Here is a 22,674-nt window from a genome sequence, read left to right as displayed (position 1 = left end):
TCTAGTCTGCTAGATTCATTGTAAATCTATTGTTAGTACTAAGATTGATTGAGGTGGTTTAAAACTTGTGCATATGATTGTCAGAAGTTTTTATTCAATATTATATTGATTATATTTCGCATTATTCACATATATAATGCATGACATGATTTTTTAATTTTGATATAAAAAGCAAGCAGAATTATTTGCAATATTAGTTTTTAAAAATGAGATAGGTTGACCCGATAACAGTGAAGCCAAGATTTTTAAAACATTTACTAAAAATAATTATGTGAAATACTTTTTTTTGTTATCTTATCTGGTTTAGTTTGTTAAAGTAAATGTTTTTGAAAATGAACATTTTTGAAGTTAACTTGTTTATAATAAGCACTTGTTAATATTATATAACTGATCTTACAGATTGTAAGTTATTTACACTCAAGTATCAACATCAATGTTTTTAAGTCTAGATGTAATTGAAATCTAGATTATTGTGTTCAGAATAAAGTGGGAATCTAGAATATTGTTTATGATTCGTTAATATTTTAAGACTGGTAATTAATAAGTCTATATTTTAGCAGTAGGCTATTATGTTTTTATTTTTAAAATTAATCATAGATCTCGGATATATTATTATTTTATTGGATTTAATTTTGAAGTGTTGCCATGTTGAATAATAGGTGTGATGGTGTGTTATAGCATTGTCTTTTTCTTTTATTTTATTAATTTAATAGCTGATATTGGTAATTTAATATAATTAGCATTTAATATGTAAATATTACACTAATTCTATTATATACCTTTATTAGATTTAGTGTAAGCTTGGATTGTAAGAAACCTTTATAATTTCAAAAGTTTTAATTTTGTACAATTGTTTAAAAGAACGAGTTTTATTCCAATTCTGATAGAAATTGTTTTTCATGTGAAAAATGAAGCAAGATGTAATTTTTTTTTTATAAATTAAGTTTTCTCAAAGCTTTGAGCTCTTGTAAAATATATTTCAGATTAAATAAAATTGTTAAAAACATTTCATGTTGTTTTAATCGCCACCATGTCACAGTAAAGTGTATAAAATATGCCAAATTTTTTAATTGTAAAAATTTGTTATAATGCTGACGAAAAAAACAAAAAATACTTTTTTATGGAGCAAAAAATGACTGGAAAAATCAACTTATGCAAAGGTTTCAGAGGGGGAAAGTGAAAGTGAAAGTGAAATCCATAATTTCGAATCATTATCTCCAGCTTTAATTAATTCAATTGAATAAATCAGATTTTTTTCATATAACAATAACAAAATCATTTTAGTAAAATATATAATAGAATTTCAGTCAAAGAAGTAATTGAAAGCTTTTACTTAAACATACAACTAAATCAATACACATTTAATAAAAAAAAGAAGATAAGCCTACAGCATTATATACGGAAAAAGTTTAGGAAGTGTTTATGAAAAAAAAAACATTTTCTTGATCATAAAGATTAACAGAAAGCATTAGAAAACTATAAAGTATAGAAGTTACTAAAAACTCACAAAAAATACCTAGATTCTGTATTTTTTCAAGAGAAATAAAAATTATATATTTGAAATATTTTTATAGACATAATAAAGTTTACTCGGGTTCATTATAAAAAAAAAGGACAAATAATTAACAACTTTGAATGCAATAGATAAAGTAAAAGTTTTTCTCAGTCGTTTTCCAGAGTTAATAATTTTTGCTTTTATCATAATTATTGCATGTAATAATACTGACATATAAAGGCCTATCTATAACAGTAAACTAGCACAAAACAAAATTTCATACAATTGTTTACACTAACACATATCATGTTGGAAAAAAATGTTTACTGACCTGCAGCATTTTCATTTCAACAATTAACTATTAAATTATCACCTAAACTTATATTGTAGTTGTTACTTTACATATCTACTGGCACCTGCCTTAGCCAGCTGATCTGCCATCTCATTGCCGTGGACTCCTTTGTGTGCCTCCACATAGACCCACTTAATTTGTAATTTATTCTGAATTTCGTCTAATTCCTTAAAGTCCTTCTCATTCTTCACCGGTTCACCAGATTGCAGTTTCCAACCTTTTCGTTTCCACCCTATTGATATAAATTATTGTTTGAGACAAAGTAAAATCTTGAATAAATATTTGAATTGTATGTATCTTCAATATTGTAGATTTTTTTTTAAATTACAACATTAAACAAAATAATTAACAGCTAAAATTTTATTGACAATCATATTTATGAAAGAATTGTAATGATTTTTTATTATTAAATTATTATTGAAATATTGTTATTTTATTAAGCACTAGCTTTTACCCACGACTCCGTCCGCGTGGAATAAAAAATAGAAAACGGGGTAAAAATTATCCTATGTCCGTTTCCTGGTTCTAAGCTACCTGCACACCAATTTTCAGTCAAATCGATTCAGCCGTTCTTGAGTTATAAATAGTGTAACTAACACGACTTTCTTTTATATATATAAGATTACTAATAATAATGATCAACACAAAAGTCACTTTATGACAAACAGCTACATTTAATCCTATTTTACTTAAGATTATAATTTTGTTTACCTGGCATCCATTTGGTGACAGAATTGATTAGAAACTGTGAATCTGTGTTTATCGTCAGTTTTTTGACTTTGTTCTGAAGGGCAATTTTTATAGCGGAAGTTGCAGCCTGAATCTCTCCGCAGTTGTTGGTTGCTCGACCAGTTACTGGCTCACTCACATTTAGTGGGTGACCATCGCCCCAATACACTCCTATACCTGCTCGGGCGCCATTCCGGCCATTTGATGAGCAAGCACCATCTGTATATACCTGTTAGAGAAAGTTTCCATTGTAACCAAGTACAGCAAAAATATGAATTGGTTACAAGACTGTAGAAACTTGAGTATGTCTGTGGATTGTAAAACATATTCATATCTGCCTACTAACATGTATATATATTAAGAATCATACCGAGAGATATGTAAATGCATATTTTTGAAACTAAAGGCAAATATAGATTTATGCAGATTACTGTACACAAAATATTATTTACTTTTATAACAAATTTCTTACCTGTACATAACCATCGTCATCTTCATTAAATTCAAATTTTCGACTTTTGTGTTTCTTTGGTTGTGGTAAATCAATTAACATTGTCTTTTTCTCAGTCGATTTTGTACCTTTCATTATTATTTTATTTACATCTTTTTCAAAAACTTTCAACCTTTTTTCAATATCGTCCATTTGTTTTGTTAAGACATTGCTTAAATCATCTTCATCGCTGTCGGTGTCGATTTGATTTTCAGGTGTTTTTGTTCGTTTCCTAGAAGGTTTAACAGTTATCTGCTTTTCCTGAGCTTTAGGTTGATGTTGGGAATTTATAGCTTTTACTATTTTATTTCCATTTGTAACATTATTGGTTTTTTGAGAACCACCTTCCGATATTATGAATTTTTCGGCATCAGCAGCTGTGTTGAACTTTTTGTAACGAGCTCCAGGAAAACCCTTCACTTGACTTTCACAATCAGCCCAATTCATAAATATCCCCGAAATTCGTCCTCGTGCTACTGCATAATAAGGCATCTTGGAAATAAATAATGTTTTAAAAGATGACAAAAATTTAACGTTAAAGTAGGCATACCTTATTGACATTTAACTATAATGACGTTTGACGTTTTTGTCTATAGTAGTCAAAGAATATAATACTCTCTATAGAGAGAAGAATGACATGTTACATACTATAGTATTATAACTTTGGTCTATACGTTTATACTACTAGCGCCATAATGGTCGCCCATATGAAAAAATAAAACGCGGGAATTTTGAATATACGTTTAGTATTTTAATTTATTTATAGTTAAAAATTTATATTGGAAATTATGATTATTTTGATAATTTGGCAAATGTAAGATTTTTTTAAAGAAAGAATAATTTTAAAATGAAATAATCATTATTTCCAATATATTGTGTTAGTAAAAGTTATTAACTTAAATTAGTTAAAGGAATAATGAAATGAAACAGAGTAATTTAACATCATTTATTTAATTAAATTTAGTTCCCGATTTTTTTTAATTAAGAATCGCTTTAAATATATAAAAATTATTGATTTTATTATGAAATCACAATTTTCATTATAATGCAGCTCATTATTGTGAGGCAAATTTGATGGTGAAGTAACCTGGAAAACATATTTATTATAACTCCATTTACAAAAGTATTTAATTAACCCAGTAAAGGTATATTTCAATTTGTATACATTATATTAGTTTATTTAAAAACATTATTTTATGCCACACTAGTAATTCAGTAAACTTAAAGTTTAGGAATACAGGGATTCCTAGATTTTAGTTAAGACATACAAATCTTTAAAAAAATTATATTGAAGTTATAAGCATTTGTCAGTCGCTCAACTTTAAAAAATGAACAAAATTAAATTATTACAATTATTATATTAAATATTAAAACATTATGGCAATCTGAATTTTAAGATGTTTAGTCAGTTATTGAAAAACTGTTCTTGCAAGTAATTAAATATAGTAAAATAATAACAACAATAATACTATTAAAAGAAGTGAAATACATACAAAGGCATTTTGGTCCATTTCCACTTGTTGTTTCTTCTGTATATGCTCATGTGAAGGTCCTGGTGTAGGTGAAACCTGAAAATTTGTTAATGTGTTAAAATATATAGTATAGTAAAGTTTTATAAGATGGCTTGATTTATATGACATAATGTATTTTTTTATGATTCTGACCTCTTCTCCTAATCACAGTACATTGAATAAGTGGAAGATCTGGCTATTTTTTTTATTATCAATTATTTATTCTATGAAACAAATAAAACCTAATTACATATTATATCTTAGGTCACTCCCACATCTGAAGAAATGTGCCGAAAAGTTAGACATAAACTTGAGAAACACAACCCTTCTTTGGCAGTCAGCTAGAAAAATTTTTAAACATACTCAATCCTTCAAAACATTTAAGGTGAGCATTTAAATACAATAATTATAAATACATAAATATTATTCACAATCATACCTGACTGATCAACATACCTGACTAGAAGAACCTGGTATGTTTCTCAGTTTTTCCAATATGGGCTCAGAACCAATAGGTATGGAAAACTTGTTTAAACGTGTTTTAGATATGTTAATAAAAGATTCTTCTGTAAAATGTTTACTGCATAGCATTTTGTGGCTGGTATGTAATTTTTTTTTAAAATCTACATCAGTACAGTTTTCTTCAGGGAAACAGAATTCGGCCCAAATGCGGGATCTGTAATAATAACAGATTATCAGAGACCGAATAAAAGAAATCTTGTTATATCAGATTATTACTTCGAAGCAAAATGTGGATGGATTTTTTAAAAATATTTACCTTAAAACTGTTTCAGGGTTTCCATTCCCAATCTTAGGAAATCGGTGAAAAGTTAAAGTATGATCTTTTGCTAAGGTCACTCCACACTTGACACATTTTCTGTACTGATCAGACATGTTAAAACTTAAAATAATAATGAGGTCAATATTTCACTTATCAGAGTCAATATCTCAAAACTTAAACACTCGCGTTATTAGTTCAAAAATACAATGCAATATCAAAGATTTCGGAACCATACGAGAACACGTTTTGAAACAAATTTGAAAACTTATTTTTTTAACGGTTATGATTTAAAATTGCCATTACTACATTTTTTTGCGATGTAGATATAAGATAACAAGTGATCGTATATCTTGATTTATAAATACAAATGTAAGAAATAAGACAATTAATAATAGGATTTTTTTTAAATCATGTTTTCTTATTTTTAATTATAAATACTTTATTATAATAATAAAAGGATGAAATATTTTTTTTATATGGCAAGTATAGCTTGGACTATCGCGAGCGAAAACGGCATAGATATATGCTCTATCTCGTTCATATTATGGAACCCAGTTAACACAACAACAAAATTGTCTCTGTTTGAAGTTTCTTGTTTTTCGTTCGAAGTTGGCGGACCCTGATAGTAGTGTTTCAGTTTACAAATTAGGTATTTATTTGTTATTTATTTAATCGTCCTTGGATTAATATAATAAAAGTTATATATATATACTAGCTGTCGCCCGCGATTCCGTCCGCGCGCAGTTAAAAAAAAATGAAAAATAGATCTCAGACCTACTGAATATGCTCACAAAATTTCATGAGAATCGGTCAAGCCGTTTCGGAGGAGTACGGTGACGAAAACTGTGACACGAGAATTTTATATATTAGATATATGTATGATATTAAGGTAGATAGATAAGGGCTTAGCCCAAAGTGCTCAGATGTTATATATACACGCTTGTTTTCATATATTTACTATGCAACGATATGTATGAACATAATATATGTGCTGCAATGCTGCAAAAGTTCAGGTTATCTTATTACTATACTCTTTGTTTTAGACTTGTGGCGCCCATTTCTGTTAAAATATTACAAATGTAATAATTTTTCTTTATATCAAAAGGTGGCAAACGAGCAAACGGCCACCTGAATTCGCCAAAATTGCACAGCTACCGCCGTCCATAGACATCCGCAATCACAAATGCGTTGCCTACCTTTTATCAACGGAAAAGGGGACACACACAGGACTAAAATTGGGGCTCCGGCACCACACTCATCAGACCAAATGCGGAATTGTTTCCACTTCACGCCTGTGTTCTGTTTGGTCGTGGTATCCAAACGGCCCGTTCGTGCATCCAACAAATATTAATGTTGGGGGATCTACTACTGTCAAATATCTTAAATAAAACACATTACTAAATACAATGTTCTTTATTAGGATACTTAACTAATACTGTCACCAATATTATCATAATATTGTTAACATTTTAAATCTATGTCACCACAAACATTTTTTAAAGAATGTTTTTTGAAGTTTTTTATTTAGTTATACTATGTTGTTAAAAAAATAATCAACTGTTGTAAAATTGTCAATGTATTATATAAAGAAGTAAAAGTAATAATGTTAATAATTTTATTGGAGATGGAAAATGTAAATTATCAAGCATACTTGTGCTTCGTAATATGTGGATAGGTAGTGATGATAAAAATGTTACGACAAAATTACATAACCCTAGTGTATACTATTTATACATTCATGACGTTCAAATTGCACACACAAATACATAACACAGTTATTAATAAATTACAAATACAATACATATACAAAAAATAATAATGAAAACGCAATGGCATGGCAACACCAATTCAATCGAGACTGTACAGCAGATTATGTAAGAAATTGTAACCACTAATTTCATAGTTTTATTTCCAGCTATTGCCTAATAATTAAAAAAAAAAAACATTCTGCCGAAGTCAATCGTTGTTTTGAAAGTCGTTTGAAATCGCAGCGTCAAAAGTTTGTTCCAATAAACAAAATGAAATATTAATAATTACATTTTATTAAGACATTTATTAACAAAACTGAATCGATAATTTAACAAAAAATAAAATACGCATTATGTATTTCTCTAACAAATCCACTTAATGACTGTATTAGGCTGGCGATAATATAGAATATATTAATAAAATCGTAATAAAACTGATTTAATGGCACTATTTATAAATGGCTTGGGGTTTATCCGATGGAAGATACAGTTCAATAGTTGCAGATGAATAATGTAAATGTTGCCTTTTATTTACTTACAATAAATATAATGTACCTACATTCATTAATTAATCACCAATTTTAAAATACAAAACATTTAGATCTATAAAAATTCGGTAACTTAATAAGTATAACTACGAACTAAATTAACTAAGTCTTTAACAGCTAACGTTAAAGTACTAATATAGGTACTTTAACATATTTTTATTTTAACAAAAAAAAAACCAGTTTTTTTTAACTCTAACATGAAACAACATATTAATAAAATTTGTTAAAATGTGAACAATGTTTTTGGTTGCTAATTGGTAAATGTTTTATGAATAGACGTTTTTACAGCAACTGGTATAAGAAAGAGATAGTGACAGCTGTTAACTTCTCTACTATCATCATTTTGGTAGAGAAGTAACTTTTGTACGAAAGAAAATCAGATCAGTCCAAGTCTGCTAGGATGCGAACCTGTGATCTTCACAATAAAGCTACCATTTAGGCTTATTATGATATTTATTTTTGAGGTGACTAGTTTAATATTAATAAGCTTGTTTTTTATTGTGAGATTCATGCATCTTTATTATTTTTAAACGTAAAAATAGATTCATAGGCACAATATTTTTTTTAATTTACTTGAATAGTAAATATTAACTATTAAAAATTATCGCATGAACGCGAAAATTCGATTGAAAGTTTAAAAATAATCACAACAACATTATAAGATAGTTACACATTACTAAAATTCAAGTCGCAAAGACTACTTATATAAAATCCACTCTTTGATTGTGGCAAACTGTTTTTTTTCGAAATAACAAAAGTATATTTTTTTCTGAATGGTTGACGATTTACGAACCAGCACCCTGCAGACTAGATACAATATTTAACTACCATAAATCTACAAGCATATTTACAGCTGCCATTTTCAACCGCGTAAATGTTAAATGTCAGCAAATAAAATATTTTAAAACTTGCGAAGTAAATTCGACACGTTATTTACTGAATTAATTCGGTCGTTATGCGGTTTTTTAAAACTAACTCATATTAAATTTAATAGAAAAAAAAATTTAGTCACAAAAATTCAAAACAAGGAACTAGGTTAGGTATATTTTAGTACCAAACACTCCTTACTCTAAAAAGTCCATTTACATAAAAATATTTTTGCTACTTACAATTAAAAAATGCCTCAAAATAAACATTTTTTTTTCGAATACGAATTTCGGTGACATAAATCATAAATATATATAGTTCTGAAACAAACTTTAACTAAACTATATTATGAAGGCTTTTTTATTTTATTTATAAAATGGCAATCTAGCTAGCGGTCACCTGAATTTGCCGAAACAGCGAAGTGACCGCAGCCCATAGACATCTGCAATTGCAGAATCATTGCCTACCTTTAATCATTCAATCAAAATTCAAATTAATTTTATAATTTTAAAATACATCCAACAAAAAACTCATTGGAATTAAAGGCTAAAACTCACCTAACATCTCTGCTGCCGAGCCTTTGCATTTGTGTTTAAGGTTAATTTTGTTTTCTTTTCGACTTCGACTTACAAATGTGTCCAAATTAACTTATTTCTTTTATGTATGTTACAAATTGATACAAAAATCTAAAGTATATAAAGCATTTTACAGTATTTATAATTATTTGATACAATTATGCACATGCCAGCTGTTAGCAATTTAATTTATTTTTTTTTGCAATAAAAAAAAAATTACTATTATGTACCACTATCGTCAAACCTTATCAAAAATATTTTATTAATTTCTAAATAATCTGTGCGTGTTTCTTTTTTTTAAACTTACGGCTGTGTTTTTTTAATCTTTGACCAAACTTTGGTCGTGTAATTTTTTAATTCTAGAACAATTCAATTTTGTAATAAAATAATTTTTAATTATGGATGGAGCTATGATATGAGTTTTATGACGGAATAATGACGAAGCATAAAATTTCATTTCACTTTTTTAATCTACATTTTTGTGTGGACTGCAAATTTTTCATTTATTTATTTAATAATTTATGAAGTTTGATTCCTTTCGTTCAATTAATTATCATTAAATTATTAATCACATTCTAAATATTTATTATGTTGTGGTGGTATAGATTATAACAAAGCAAATAACATTTGATCTCAACATAAAAATAGTTTAAAGGTTAAAAATCTAATACTCTTCATTACGTACAGAAACTCATGCAAGTAAAAGTAATTCATAAATTAACTTTGAGACAAATATAGCAGTAAAAAATAATAACAAATAACGGTAAATTAAATAAACACTAATAAAATGCTGAAAAAAAAGCAAGCGTCGTTTTTCAAACCAAACAAAATGGTTTCTTTCCACAATAATGAATGTCTACTTTCACAATAATCTATAAAAGTTATAATTATCTAATTGCTACGTCACAAGGCAGGTATCTCCCGCTAGGATACGCTGAAAAAATAGTTCTCTCTTCTAATCAACGGCGTAACGATTATACTAAAAAAAATGTCATTAATTGCACACGTTCGCGGCGCTCTTTGGTTACACTGTACAGTGATACAATACACTGGCAACATTAAACAAACACTGGAGTCTTGTTACCTAAATGACCTGTGTTACCAACGTTACTAACTACATTTAAATTGAACACTCATCACTGTCGCGCGCGTAGTCCTCGTCCTCGTCGTCATTACCGGACCGGCGAGGGCTGCTCTTTTTCACTTTGCCGGACACCACTCCGGTGTTAACTTTACTAAACAAACTGCTTCGGTTCAATCTCGATATATCTCGTTGAGGGCTCAGTCGTTCGGCGATCGCTCTTTCGTAGTTATCGGAGATTTTGTTGACGCCGTTCACGGGACTGGTGACAGGTGATTTATTGACTGGGGTTTTGATAGGAGACGTGGCGGTCTTTTTAATTTCCGCGACCTTGTCGAAGGCTCCACCGGTGGCCGCCGTATACGAGGGCGGGTCTTTCGCGCGCGCACCAGTCGGGTTGAGCAGCTGCGAGTATAAAAAGCTATTATTGCTGAAACCGGAATACCGGTTATCGACTTTCCCGTTCATCATCAACAAGCTGACCGGTTTCTCCGGTGGAATAGGTTTTTCAGTTTTTCTATCGGGTAAACCGTTCTTGGTTGCGTTGTCGGTTTGATTCGGCCACCTGTTGGCGCCCCCGATGGAGTAAATAGAACTAAGATTGACGAAGCCGGCGGAGGGCGCGGCGGAGGGCGCGGCGGAGGGCGCGGCGGAGGGCGCGGCGGAGGGCGCGGCGGAGGGCGCGGCGGAGGGCGCGGCGGAGGGCGCGGCGGAGGGCTCCTTGCCGCGGCTGACCACGCTGGAGGCGCTCTCGCTCAGCGTTGACTCCTCAACGCTCGACTCCTCCGCCACCTCAGTGTTGGTGATCTCGTCTACATTTGGTGATAAGCAATCTTCATCGGTCTCATCGTATGAGCTGAAAGAAGACGAACAAAAGTTTAATTAGATGTGTTGATATTTCGCAGGGACAAGTTGTTGTAATGTATATGTACTGAATGCAACTGTAACTTTGTATTAATGTTAGTGTTACTTCATGCCTGATCAAATGCCGATGTATATTATTTACAAAACAAAAGCTCAAAAGTTCTCATATGTGGATATGGATAATATAATATGTACAGATTAATTAAAAAAATTTCATCAGTAAGGCAGACGAAGCAGCGGAATCGATGGCAAACATATTTCAAGGGTTTTCTGTAATTGATTAAATCTATGCGACCGTTTGCTGGAATATCTTAAACATTAAATGCGTCGTTGTAAACTAAGTGCAAGATTTTCACACGTATAAGCGACATATCAACGAGGTTCAAAATGCAATTCCTTGCAACAAGCAAGGCCGTTGAACATAACCGTGGCTTTCTACTGCTGTAGCACTCATACTAACATATTGTTGTCTCTCTCACTCTCTTAGAAATAAACAGTGATAACAATATGTTTAACAATGTTTCCGCAGTGGAACTCCACGGTATAACAAGCTTTAACAAGCGGTATCGGAGTTTATAGGGTATAAGATATCGTAGACACGACCAATGCAATAAAATGACATACACATACACGGCAATTCACGAACACAATCTTACCCTAGCATAGCCAGTTCTGTCTTCCTCCCTGATGAACAAAATTATAATAATAATGAACAAAATAAAAAAATAACTAATAATATAATAGGTAGAAGATATGAAATATATATAATATAAAGTGATTAACATATAATATGATAGTTTATTTGTAATGAAAGTACATAATGTTTCTTCCTAACAATGAAAACTATTTTAATCGATGCATTCAGAACATATTTTTTGTAACACAGCACAGTTTTGGTATGTTATTAAATTTGAAGATATCAAAGCAGTGTGACTACGAGTTTTCATACAAATAACATGATTGGAACATTTGTGCTTCAAAATGCATGATAAAAACTAAGTACGAGTGCGTTTTCTGTTGCGATATAGCATTCATTTTACTTTACCGCGCCTCATTGGATAATTTATTTGAAATATCTATGTCCGCTAAGTCGACTAGCTCGGCACAATTCATTGAATATATTGGCACACTTCTTTTTCTCGGCCTCTTTTATTATTTTATACAATTGCCTGTTTATAATGAAAAAAATAAAATTAAAATATAAAAAATATGCAAAATAATATTTATTTTTAGTAAATGTTTGTCTTACATTTGGTCCTGTGCATCGCTGCCACCTTCCTCGGCTACTAAGAGTTCATATTCCTCGGCGGCGAATCTATCCCATTCTGACATCTGTAATATTTTAATTAGGAAGTTAGTGGATGCTGTTTTAATACAACAGTATCTTTTTATTGATAGAACTTTATGTACTAAAGACTTGATTTTTTTTGGCTTGCTCAGCTTAAACAGTAAGATACAGAAAAAGAAATAATTAAAATAGATATTTGAGAAAATTGTGGATTTAAAAATAATTTAAATAAGTCAGTGATAGCATATTATTATTAACGATTATCTTATAATAACCACTTTTTCATGTAAAAAATCAATTAAAAACCTTTTATTAAACCTATTTTATTAAATTTAATTATGCAATCAATCCTCAATCTTTATTTTTACAAATTATTTTTTTGCAAATTATTTAAGGAAAAACTCAATAGCCTGCGACGGCACTGAACGTGTTACTTGTTAATAAAGATGCTGACCTCAGAGTCGGAGTCTCTCTGCGTGGCGAAGGGGTCGCGCTGCTCGTGGTCGAGGTACTTCTCCAGGTTGAAGAAGGTGTCGAAGAAGATCGGCGTCAGCTTGCACCTCTTCAGGTCTGATAGCGTTATCTTGCCATCCTCCGCCGGGTGCACCATGTCTAACATCTAGCAATGACATACATCATTAAATTGTTTATTTCACATTGAATAGAAAGAAATCACGAATATAGATTTTGTGAAAAAAAAATTTTTTTTTTGAAAAAATTACTGAATCACTGCTTTAATAAGCTAATATTTTCTATATTAATTTTTAACTAATAGATTTAAATTACCATTAATTATGTACGAATAACTATTAGTTTCTATTTTACTCTGCAAAAATCACATTTACGAAACCATTGTCATCTCATTTTTTAAAAAAGAGCAAGAGTGATGGCAAGTTATATTAATACAACTTTTACAGCAGTAAGTAAAGTATCCATTAAGTTATGTCATATATACCTGACATAAGCAGTCATTGAAAGGCAACGTCTCAATGCCAATGGCCTCCATGCGCTGCATCTGCTCTTCGTAGAAATACTCCAGCTCGTACATAGATATGTACCCGTCGCCGTCTATGTCCATACATCTACAATATGTATAATACGAGCATTAGTTCACTTAAACAACAAAAACATATCTAGTTTTCTAATACAAGGTTCTCTATTCAATAATTTTGTACTATCCATTGACGGTCGAACCCAAAATCGGTCCTTAAAATTGATTCGAAGATTATTTTATTCACTTTTTATTAGAAGGATTATACAAATAGATTGATCACCCTATAAATTTATTTATATTACGATTTAAGTACCTTAAATAAATAAAAAATGGATCGAGATTCAATGTGTTTGGACGTAAGTATAACGCGTAATTGTGGTCATAAATCGTATTACGAAATAAATGAAAGCGAAACTATAAAACAATAGAGGAGCGTAAGTAATTTAAAAATTAAAACTTATTTATTTTGAAGGTAAATTTGTCGGGTTAACAGCACGATATGGTAATGACCTCTTACGTGACTCATACCAAAACTTTCTCAAACGCCATCACGCATACATTTTCTACGAGATTTCACTAACACAATCTAGATTCTATGTACACAAAGCGAATAATAAACTTGCGTTTGAAGGTCACAATTACTGCTTTACTTGAACCAAAAAGACATCACTTTCTTTGTTACTAAGACGCATATTACGTATAGTAGGCAAGCTAAGCTAACCTTTACTTGCATTTTTTAAATTGAGAAGTCAAAAATGTCCTCTTAGAATTTAATCAATTTCAAAATGTCTAATTAATTTGATAATATGCACAAGTTTAGAACACCAGTGAAGAAAAATTACACTACTTGGATACAGTGTTCTAAAAAACTAGAAACTTTCTCTCACTAAGTGATTAAAGTACTATTTCTCTAGGTGTCTCACACTTCTGGAAGTTGGGTGACTAGTGGAAAAAAGGATGTAAAAACTGAGAACTAGGACAATGTATGTATGTGTACACACCTGTACCAGTACTCGATGGCGGTGGGATGTGTCTTGTCCTCCTCAGCGAGTAAGAACCAGACGAACTCTGTGTAGGACATGCGCGGCTCGCCGTCGGGCGTCAGCCGGTTCTGGTTGCCGCGAGTCACGCAGCCCGACAGCACACGCTCTATCATACGGCTTGACAAAGCTGAAATAAATTATAGCACTTATTACACTAACTGTGGTCCGCGACTCCGGCCGTGCGAAATAAAAAAAAACTTAGTAGCCTATGTGCTCTTCCAAACTATGTTTAACAACTATGTCAAATTTCAGCCGTTCTGAAAACATCCATCCATCCGTCTAAACCAGTGATTGTCAAACTTATTTCTTTCACGGCCCCCTTTGAAAATCAATAAAATTTGAAAATATTTCAGAGCCCCCTAATTTTTATTCAGCCCTAAAACTTAAAAACCACAATTTCATTACTTTAATTAATTTCAATGCCCCCCATTTTTTGGGCCCCTTATCGCCCCCTCCTAGGTTTCAAACGCCCCCAAGGGGCGTTATCGCCCACTTTGGGAAACACTGGTCTAAACATTCGCATTAACAATATTAATAAGATACTTTTTGCACGCACTTATGCTAAATACATGTTAGGGCAGAACAGTAGACAGCGTAGTACTTTTGTGTACCCTGTGACCAGTGGGCTTAGCACGAATATTTCTGACAATCGCCATCATATCGTTATAGAAAAAACTTATACTATTTGTGCAGCACTCCTATCGGGAGTAAAGTACACCAAAAATCTCATACTAATTTTGACATAATTGATGATGACGATACGAAGGCAATTGTGACAAATATTCGTGCTCGTCCCATTGGTAGATAAATATTAAGTGAGGAATATCGAACCATGATCGTTGTGTCTGGCGAGGTCGTGCTTGTCAATAAACAGGTCATGGTCGCGATCCAGCTCCCAGAACTTGCAGTAGATCACGTAGAAGTGCTCGTAACTGTAATAAAAAATAAACATTGAATGTAATATTTAATTATTATTAGAGACCCATGAACACGTTTGAATGAAATCAAATTGAAGGTTCGATTATTAGGAAACGTTTTAAGTCACTTAACAAGTTCAGTGCTACTATGATTTCTAAGGAAAGTGGCGCCCCAGGAGACGATCTAACAAAGGGCTCTAAGCAAGAAGAATGCATTAGGTTATTGGGCAAAACTATAGCCGGTAGTCAGTGAATAAAGGAAAAAAAACGATCAAATAACCTAAAATACTGTGTAACTTGATTGATATCCTCTTCGTCTTCCAGCAGCTGTATGACTTGAAGGAGGTTCGACCTCCTCAGCTCCGGTATTGATATTCTACCCGACCACGACCGGTTCACGCAGTAAAATATCCGCGCAATCACCTACAAACAGAAATATATTAATTTGTAAGGTTTTCAAAAATATTTTTAATTTGTTACAAGTAATAGAAGACTTCACAGTAAAATAATTTTATATGTTCAATGGAATTACATCGGAGGTCACATTTTCTTGTAGAATCGGGGATGTCAGAAAAAGATATTTCAAAGAATACTCTTTTAGTATTTATAAACATTATAAACGCTAGTAGAAAAGTCAAAAGTGTTTAAAGCCATTGTGCCAATGTTTAATATTCTAGAATATTCTTACCGTATGCACGTATCTGGAGTGGAATTCGGTGGCTTCCTTCAAGAAGGAGAGACCGGGATGTGTGTCGACGACATCTTGGACTAGAGGCACAAAGTCTTCGGGCGCTAAGGAGTTGCTCTTGCCCCTGGTTAGGATGTACACAAACCTGGACGCCATGTCGTGACACTGTGACGTCATCCTGAAATCGAATGAGCGTAGACATATTGAATGGATGATCGGAGAACGTCAAAGAAATTATTGTGCAGTGTTAGGTTAGTGTTTAAAATAATGTAATGATTTGTGTTAGTTATTTAGTAATTAGTAAATTATATCAACTCACTCTCTCCAGAAGTCAATGAACTTGTGTCCGTCAACGGAAGCGTGTAGGCTCTGCTGCGTGGCCAGAAACAGCGGCATCTTCCAGTATAGCGGGCACTCGCATGCCGCCACTATGTGCTTGAAACTCTCGCGAGGAACCTGGTGACAACAACACATCTTTAAACCATAGACACACATTGATTAATTGACACACAAATTTTAATGGTTTGGTTAAACCTCTGCTAAGACATTTCTCCTTCGCCTTATGAATCTCCATCTTTATTTACCATCATGATAGATCCCCCAAGGGCCTTCTGCGAATACCAGGTTGACCTGCATGGATCGTTTTAATTAATATTATATTATATAGGCTATTAGGTTACCATCCTGATTTTTCCAAAGTCTTTCATCTGTTCTCATGAACACGAATGATTAAGCATCATGAGAAACTGCTTCTACGTTTGCTTGTTACTAATTTAATAGTAATATTTAATAATAATATTCCTCTCTTTAATAAATAAATATATTTAATTTTAATTTTAGTAGAACTATAATTTAAAATAAGAGACGTGGAGTGAGGACAACATTGTTAGCGATAGCACTTTGGTATTTTTTCTATTCCATAACCTTTTATAGTAGTCATAAAGTAAAGGTCAATCGTTCATAGTTCACGTATCGCATGTGAACTGAGAGTAAATGGAAACAAGAAAGGGCAAAATGGCTATAAAATAGTTACACTATATTCCCACATTTCAATAAAACTAATTAAGAAGATTATTTTAATAAAGCTAAACTCAATCATACTCTTTGGCGTGTTTGATAGTACGATGGCACATCATCATCAGCTCACTACGGTCTCCATTGAGGGTCTCGGACTTATTCTAAGTTAAAGGGTGACTAGGCCATAGTCAGCTACGATGGGGTACATACTATTGGGTAATTATTTCATATTATATTATAATTTCAGTGTTTTAGTGTAATGTAATTATGTGTTTTCTAGGACTACAATTTTACTTTCGAATTCAATCTTTTAATATTTACTAAGGGCATTCTTAGTGTAAAATTTTCACGCTAAATCTGCACTATATCACAAGGCGACTCCGAGTGGGGTAGTAAACGTATTTGTATTTTAGTAATTTTTAATTTTTAATATAAGCATAAACTGCTAACTACAATTTCGATTCTTAGAAGGCATTATTGACTCTATTCTACACTATCGCGAAGCCGAGCAGTGGTCAGAGATTCGTGGGCTCGGCTTCCGGTATACGCTATATAGGCCAAGATGTCAACAACCGTCTTCATTGGACGTTATTATCGAATGAAGGAACCTTTGAAACGAATTGTTTTACACATAGTTGTTTATTCCCAATAGTAAATGTAAATGAAGATAGAGAATTGAAAGTGTGTTTGTATTGGATTCAATTACCAGTTGTAAAAGCAGGTATTGACCACCATGAAAAAGGTTCAAAAATTTACTATTTAAAACATATTTTTTACGTACGTTTTGTTTTGTACGTAGAAATATTATTATAGATTCGATAAGTCTTTATATGTCGTATTTTTTTCGTACCAAAAATAATTTCAAATACGTTTTCTATATTATTATAATTTTATTAGTAATAAATCGTGCATAAAGGCATAATAAAGTTTTTGATGTTTACCTAAACGTGTTTTACTGTTTAAATAAACATCCCTCGAGGTTTGATAACTGTATGTAGGATTATTTCAATTGCGGAAAAAAATTAGCTTTTTGCAAAATTTGGAGTTTTAAACGTTAGTTGTACAGTCAAGAACGTTTATTTACTATCCATTTCGATGAAACAAATGTCACACAGAATGTAGGTAAGTCTAAAACTCGACAGCAATGATAAGTGCTAAATGATACGTAGTCGTAAGATTTTAGATTCTAAGTGGGAAGCGTATTTAATTCTTTAACTACATAGGCAAACGAATAATATATTACTATGTGTATTTACATTTCATGTGGCTTTCTCATTTTCTCCCATCGCTTATGATGATATTTGTCAGTGTTAGATTTCACAGCGGGATGGGTGAAGAGGTTTTATATATTAATAAATCAATATAAAGTTTATGCAGATATAACAAACGACAACACTTATAACATAGTGAAGAGACAAACTGATTGTAAATGTAATACTTTATTTATTTAGATATGCTTTTATGAAAGGCGGATGGTAAAGAAACGTAATGTTTAAGTGTTAATGTTAATTAAAAACATAAAAAAAAATGGGACCCATCTGCAAACACTTCTTTTCGATTAAAATAATGTTTATCAAAAGGGGCGGAGTTTCGCGGTAACACACATAAAAAAAATACAGTCGAATTGATAACCTCCTTCTCTTTGAAGTAGGCTAAAAATGATACGTTCTGTATCTGAGGTAGGTATTACGATGCTATGAGCTTTTTTCTGTGATATGATTTGTGGTTGCAGAGATAAAGTCGAGGTCAAAAAGCTTAAAGATCATCGTATTACCTAGGACTATAAAGTACCTGGTACTTTCACCAGTTGCACTGGAAGGATGGCCACAGAGTGGTTTTAATGAGTCAAGACAATCCAACTTTTGAAGTTTCTCCCCCCAAAAAGAGCTATAAAGTAACATTTATTCGTGTCTATATAGTATGTAATCATGTCTAAAAAGGAGCTGACACTCAAATGATGACGCTTAATGATAAGCGAAATATCGCATCGCCTTTCACTTCGTAGAAATTATCACTAAAGACTTCTTGTTCCTGGTATGAGACTTTTAATGTCATATTTAATTATCTGAAATGTAAAAATTCTGAACCACAGTTAGCTACCAGAGTGTATATCTAATCCAGTACTTTTGTATGTGACGAATAAATAAAAAAAACTACTAGACCTATTACACCATTTTTTTGCCATTAGAAAGCTACAATTATTACTGAGTAACATAGGCTATATTTATTACCAGATTTTTTAATAGCTTGTTTGGTTATATACACTCTGGCAGCTATAAAGCGTGGGTCAATATTTCATGTCCAAATATTACAATATTCAATATTAATCCATATAATATCCAAGTATTACAATTCAGCAACCAACAGGACATTTTTTTGATCTTAGTGACCTATTTATATAGTTAGCATTTAAGAAGGATGTAATTTCTTTCAGTCCCAATGAAATTCTAAGAGTATGTAAGTTAAATATTGAATCTAAACGGTTGAATCGTAAACATTTGTCTCTTTTACAGCGTGTCTGTCGTTCTTGGAACGTTTTCCCTAAAACGGTCCCCTTCCGAGGCCGTTGACCTGCGCGAATTGGGTCACGTCTACTTCGCAAGTAGGGCTGCCAACTAACAAAAAATTTCGAACACTGGTAAAAAAGCAACAACCTTTGACTCCTTGGCAAGCGACGGAAACAAAATAACGTCCATCGTGTATTATTAGACTATTATTCGCAGATACCGATCTCAAGTCAAACCTATAGCCCGAATTGCACCACACTAAGGCGTAGAATCCGGGTCAAGCCAGAGTAGGTGGCAACCCTGTGGGGAGGCCTATTTATACCGTAGTCGTTGCCTCGGTCGGCTAACTTTGACAGCTCAGCTACTGTGTCGCGACTCGCGACATCCGCTGTCTACGTTATGTAACAATTTTACTATTATTAGTGCTTATTAATAATTATGAGTGGCACTCCACTACAGTTGTAAAAATCTATGCGTTTGAATTAATCAGTGCTTAACTCACAGGTGCCTGATATATTACTTTTGAAACGGTTGCCAAGTCTATCTGTTTGTAGTCTGCACACAATAGTTAGTGGTATTTCAAGATGTTGGGTATTCATTAAAGTTGCATCTGCTCAATAAGATATCAGGTTATTCTTGCTTCTTAAGACCCGGGTTTAGTATTGTGTAATTTGTTCTGTGTTTGAATGATTTTCTAGGAACAAATACGCGTTCTAAATAACAAGCCGGTTTACTGGTGCGTCTAAAAACAGTTTTACGATGCAATATATATTTATACTGCAATATAAAGCAAGATATATGTACACAGTATAGTTGTGTATTTTTAATTAGCTGGCTATTTCCAGTTATAGTTAAAAATGTTGTTTGGTACATAGTCTCTAAGTTTGTGGAACGCGGTTTTTATTTGGATTCTACTGATTTCGCGCATATATATTGCTTTTTTCTAGGTTTTTTGCTTGGTATAGTAAGTATATGTAAGTAACAGCGTAATAAACTTGAGAAAATTTGTTAGAATGTTCCAAGATGCAATGTTATATTGAAAGCCGTGAGTAAATGGTAACAATTAAATTTACAAGGGACGGTGGCAGCAGGCTATTAGAAGCGTCGTTGCTCCTGATACTATAGAATACTACTCCCAATATTAATTATTCAGATCAATCATCTTTCTTGTCTTTGTAAATTTTGATTAATTAAAAATGAATTACCACTATTGTTTGAAAATACCTAGAAAATAAGAAGAATAAGAAAACTTATTAATTTGAAAGTTTGCGTTTACTTACAAAGCCGTCATACGAGTACAATAGGACTTTAGCAAAGAGTGGAAAACTACTGCTCTTTTTAGATTTTTCTACTCCTATGATGTGTATTTACAGGGTGTCTCAGATGAGCAGTAATGCTGCATGATTGCATGATGTATGGTTTTCCACGGCTCATGATCCAGCTACATTGTTTTTTTATATAAGAGAAGTTGGGACACCATAGGAAATGCAGATGCGTTGCCGGCCTTGACATCGATGTCTTCAGAACAATGTGGAAGATGTGAAAAAAAGGCATTGGATGTCTTTATTTCGTTGTACGATTAGAAGGGCTTTATTCGTCGCTTGTTTGGGTCTACGTTTGTTGTAAGTTGACAGCCCTACAGCATATCCTTTAAGATTTTGAAGCGTTAACATTTGTAGGTCAATCCCCATTTACTACGTGGAAACGATCACACGGATATAATTCGCTAACAATGCAGACATCTTGGTAATTTCGTTAATGTTCCTTATTACCATTTTGCGCAGCATTAGGAAGTGTTTAAACGTTAATTACAATTTTATTGCTCTGTAAGATTGAGGTGGTAAGACGGATATGTGAAGTTACATCATTGCCGAAACAACCATACTAAATGTTTTTTTTTGTCTGTTTTATAAAAGAGCTTGAACAGGTGATTGTTTTAGGAAAGAGATGATTAAACGTAAATATAATTAAAAAACGATGTCATTCGTAAACAATTCTACGTAAATCGTCAGAATCCAGAGATTTTAGACGCTAAGCGACTTACACAATACAATGTCATAGAGGTTCGTACACAGGGTCATTATGTACTTTTGTCGGCAACACCAATCGCTTACTACCTAACCCTACCTATTTGTCAAGATCGCCGTGAGAAAAGTTGCCTTGGTGCTTTCAAATGGCGGAGCAAATCTATACAATTGAAATTTTGTAAGTTCTTGTTAGCCGTGTAGTCGCTATGCTTGTACTGTCCAAATAGATGACTCACGTCGACGATTCAACGTTGTTTGTACGGAGCGCGAGCTACACGATATGAGTTTCGAAGATTTATGTTTCCTTGTGTACGAAGGGCTTTAGGCAATATGTTTAAAACATTTGAATATGGAATTAGGTCGCCTGTTACAGTATTTGATAACCATTCCACAGCTAATAGAAGTTTGATGGAATCGCTTGGCTTATCTCTGAAACGTTATTAAAATTAACACCGAATGTAATTCCTGCGTATAATTGAATAAAACTCAACGAATTGGATTTGAACATTTACTTTGGCAGCCATCTTACTGTAACGAATAAACGTAAAGGTCATAGATATTTTATTTCTGCCTCAGTAAATTTAAAAAAAATCATTAGGTGTTACAAAAAATAATTATTTTACTTTAAAAGTTGTTGTTATGACTCTAACCGACAACTTATTTAGGTGAGTATAAGCAAACACACTCTAAATAATACTTTGTTAAAGTCTTAACAAACGCTAAAAGTGAAAGCTATGCTACTCCAGGCAATTATAATAACTTTTTAACTGATATAAGTAATTGTTTCTCAATAAAAGCGAATATTTCTAGCAAATATTACACCGATTAAAAAATACAAACTTATTTTACAGAACGTGACGTGCTTAATTGGACCACATTATATTGGACGTCCAATAATCTGAACTATAAATTGGTGGAGTATAAATAATCTGGCTCGATAGAAACGTGAACATTGAGCATCGAATTCATTTAATTTATTCATAAAGGTTTCGTATTACAATACAATAGTAATAATGAGTTGCTGCAGTACAATAAATAATGTTTTACTTAAAAACAATTGGATTCTCAGTTTTATTGCCCTTAAATTAAACCCCAAGCTGCCTTATTCTTCTAAAACAAGTACAATCTAAATAAAAAAACTAGAACGCTCAA

General features: G+C 32.3%; 3 protein-coding genes across 3 annotated transcripts in view; all 3 read right to left on the bottom strand.

Annotated features, from left to right (window-relative positions):
- Nucleotides 1-1,820: 1,820 nt before the first annotated feature.
- Nucleotides 1,821-3,619, bottom strand: LOC106712358 (ribonuclease H1). The gene is made up of 3 exons (XM_014504875.2): nucleotides 3,049-3,619; nucleotides 2,559-2,805; nucleotides 1,821-2,079 (listed from the first exon to the last, which is right to left on the bottom strand). Exons 1-3 carry the CDS (start codon nucleotides 3,556-3,558, stop codon nucleotides 1,889-1,891), a joined length of 948 nt encoding a protein of 315 aa, XP_014360361.2. The 5' UTR covers nucleotides 3,559-3,619; the 3' UTR covers nucleotides 1,821-1,888.
- LOC123723542 lies at nucleotides 3,618-5,733 on the bottom strand. The gene is made up of 5 exons (XM_045686583.1): nucleotides 5,356-5,733; nucleotides 5,034-5,253; nucleotides 4,560-4,634; nucleotides 4,099-4,153; nucleotides 3,618-3,631 (listed from the first exon to the last, which is right to left on the bottom strand). The coding sequence occupies exons 1-5, from the start codon at nucleotides 5,469-5,471 to the stop codon at nucleotides 3,618-3,620; spliced, it is 480 nt and encodes a 159-aa protein (XP_045542539.1). The 5' UTR covers nucleotides 5,472-5,733.
- Nucleotides 5,734-9,987: 4,254 nt separating this feature from the next.
- The window catches only part of LOC106712439, an 80,754-nt gene continuing 68,067 nt past the window's right edge, over nucleotides 9,988-22,674 (bottom strand). The window contains exons 3-11 of the mRNA XM_045686229.1: nucleotides 16,291-16,427; nucleotides 15,972-16,149; nucleotides 15,564-15,706; nucleotides 15,198-15,298; nucleotides 14,325-14,493; nucleotides 13,285-13,411; nucleotides 12,784-12,948; nucleotides 12,291-12,373; nucleotides 9,988-11,033 (exon numbers count right to left, since the gene is read on the bottom strand). Coding sequence (XP_045542185.1) covers nucleotides 10,217-11,033; nucleotides 12,291-12,373; nucleotides 12,784-12,948; nucleotides 13,285-13,411; nucleotides 14,325-14,493; nucleotides 15,198-15,298; nucleotides 15,564-15,706; nucleotides 15,972-16,149; nucleotides 16,291-16,427 — 1,920 coding nt within the window. The 3' untranslated portion in view covers nucleotides 9,988-10,216. The remainder of the gene's footprint in view (nucleotides 11,034-12,290; nucleotides 12,374-12,783; nucleotides 12,949-13,284; nucleotides 13,412-14,324; nucleotides 14,494-15,197; nucleotides 15,299-15,563; nucleotides 15,707-15,971; nucleotides 16,150-16,290; nucleotides 16,428-22,674) is intronic.

Source organism: Papilio machaon, chromosome 3 (genome assembly GCF_912999745.1).
Source record: "Papilio machaon chromosome 3, ilPapMach1.1, whole genome shotgun sequence".
NCBI lineage: Eukaryota > Metazoa > Arthropoda > Insecta > Lepidoptera > Papilionidae > Papilio > Papilio machaon.
The sequence above is the reverse complement of the archived record's forward strand: the minus strand, read 5'-3'. Positions and strand labels throughout refer to the sequence as shown.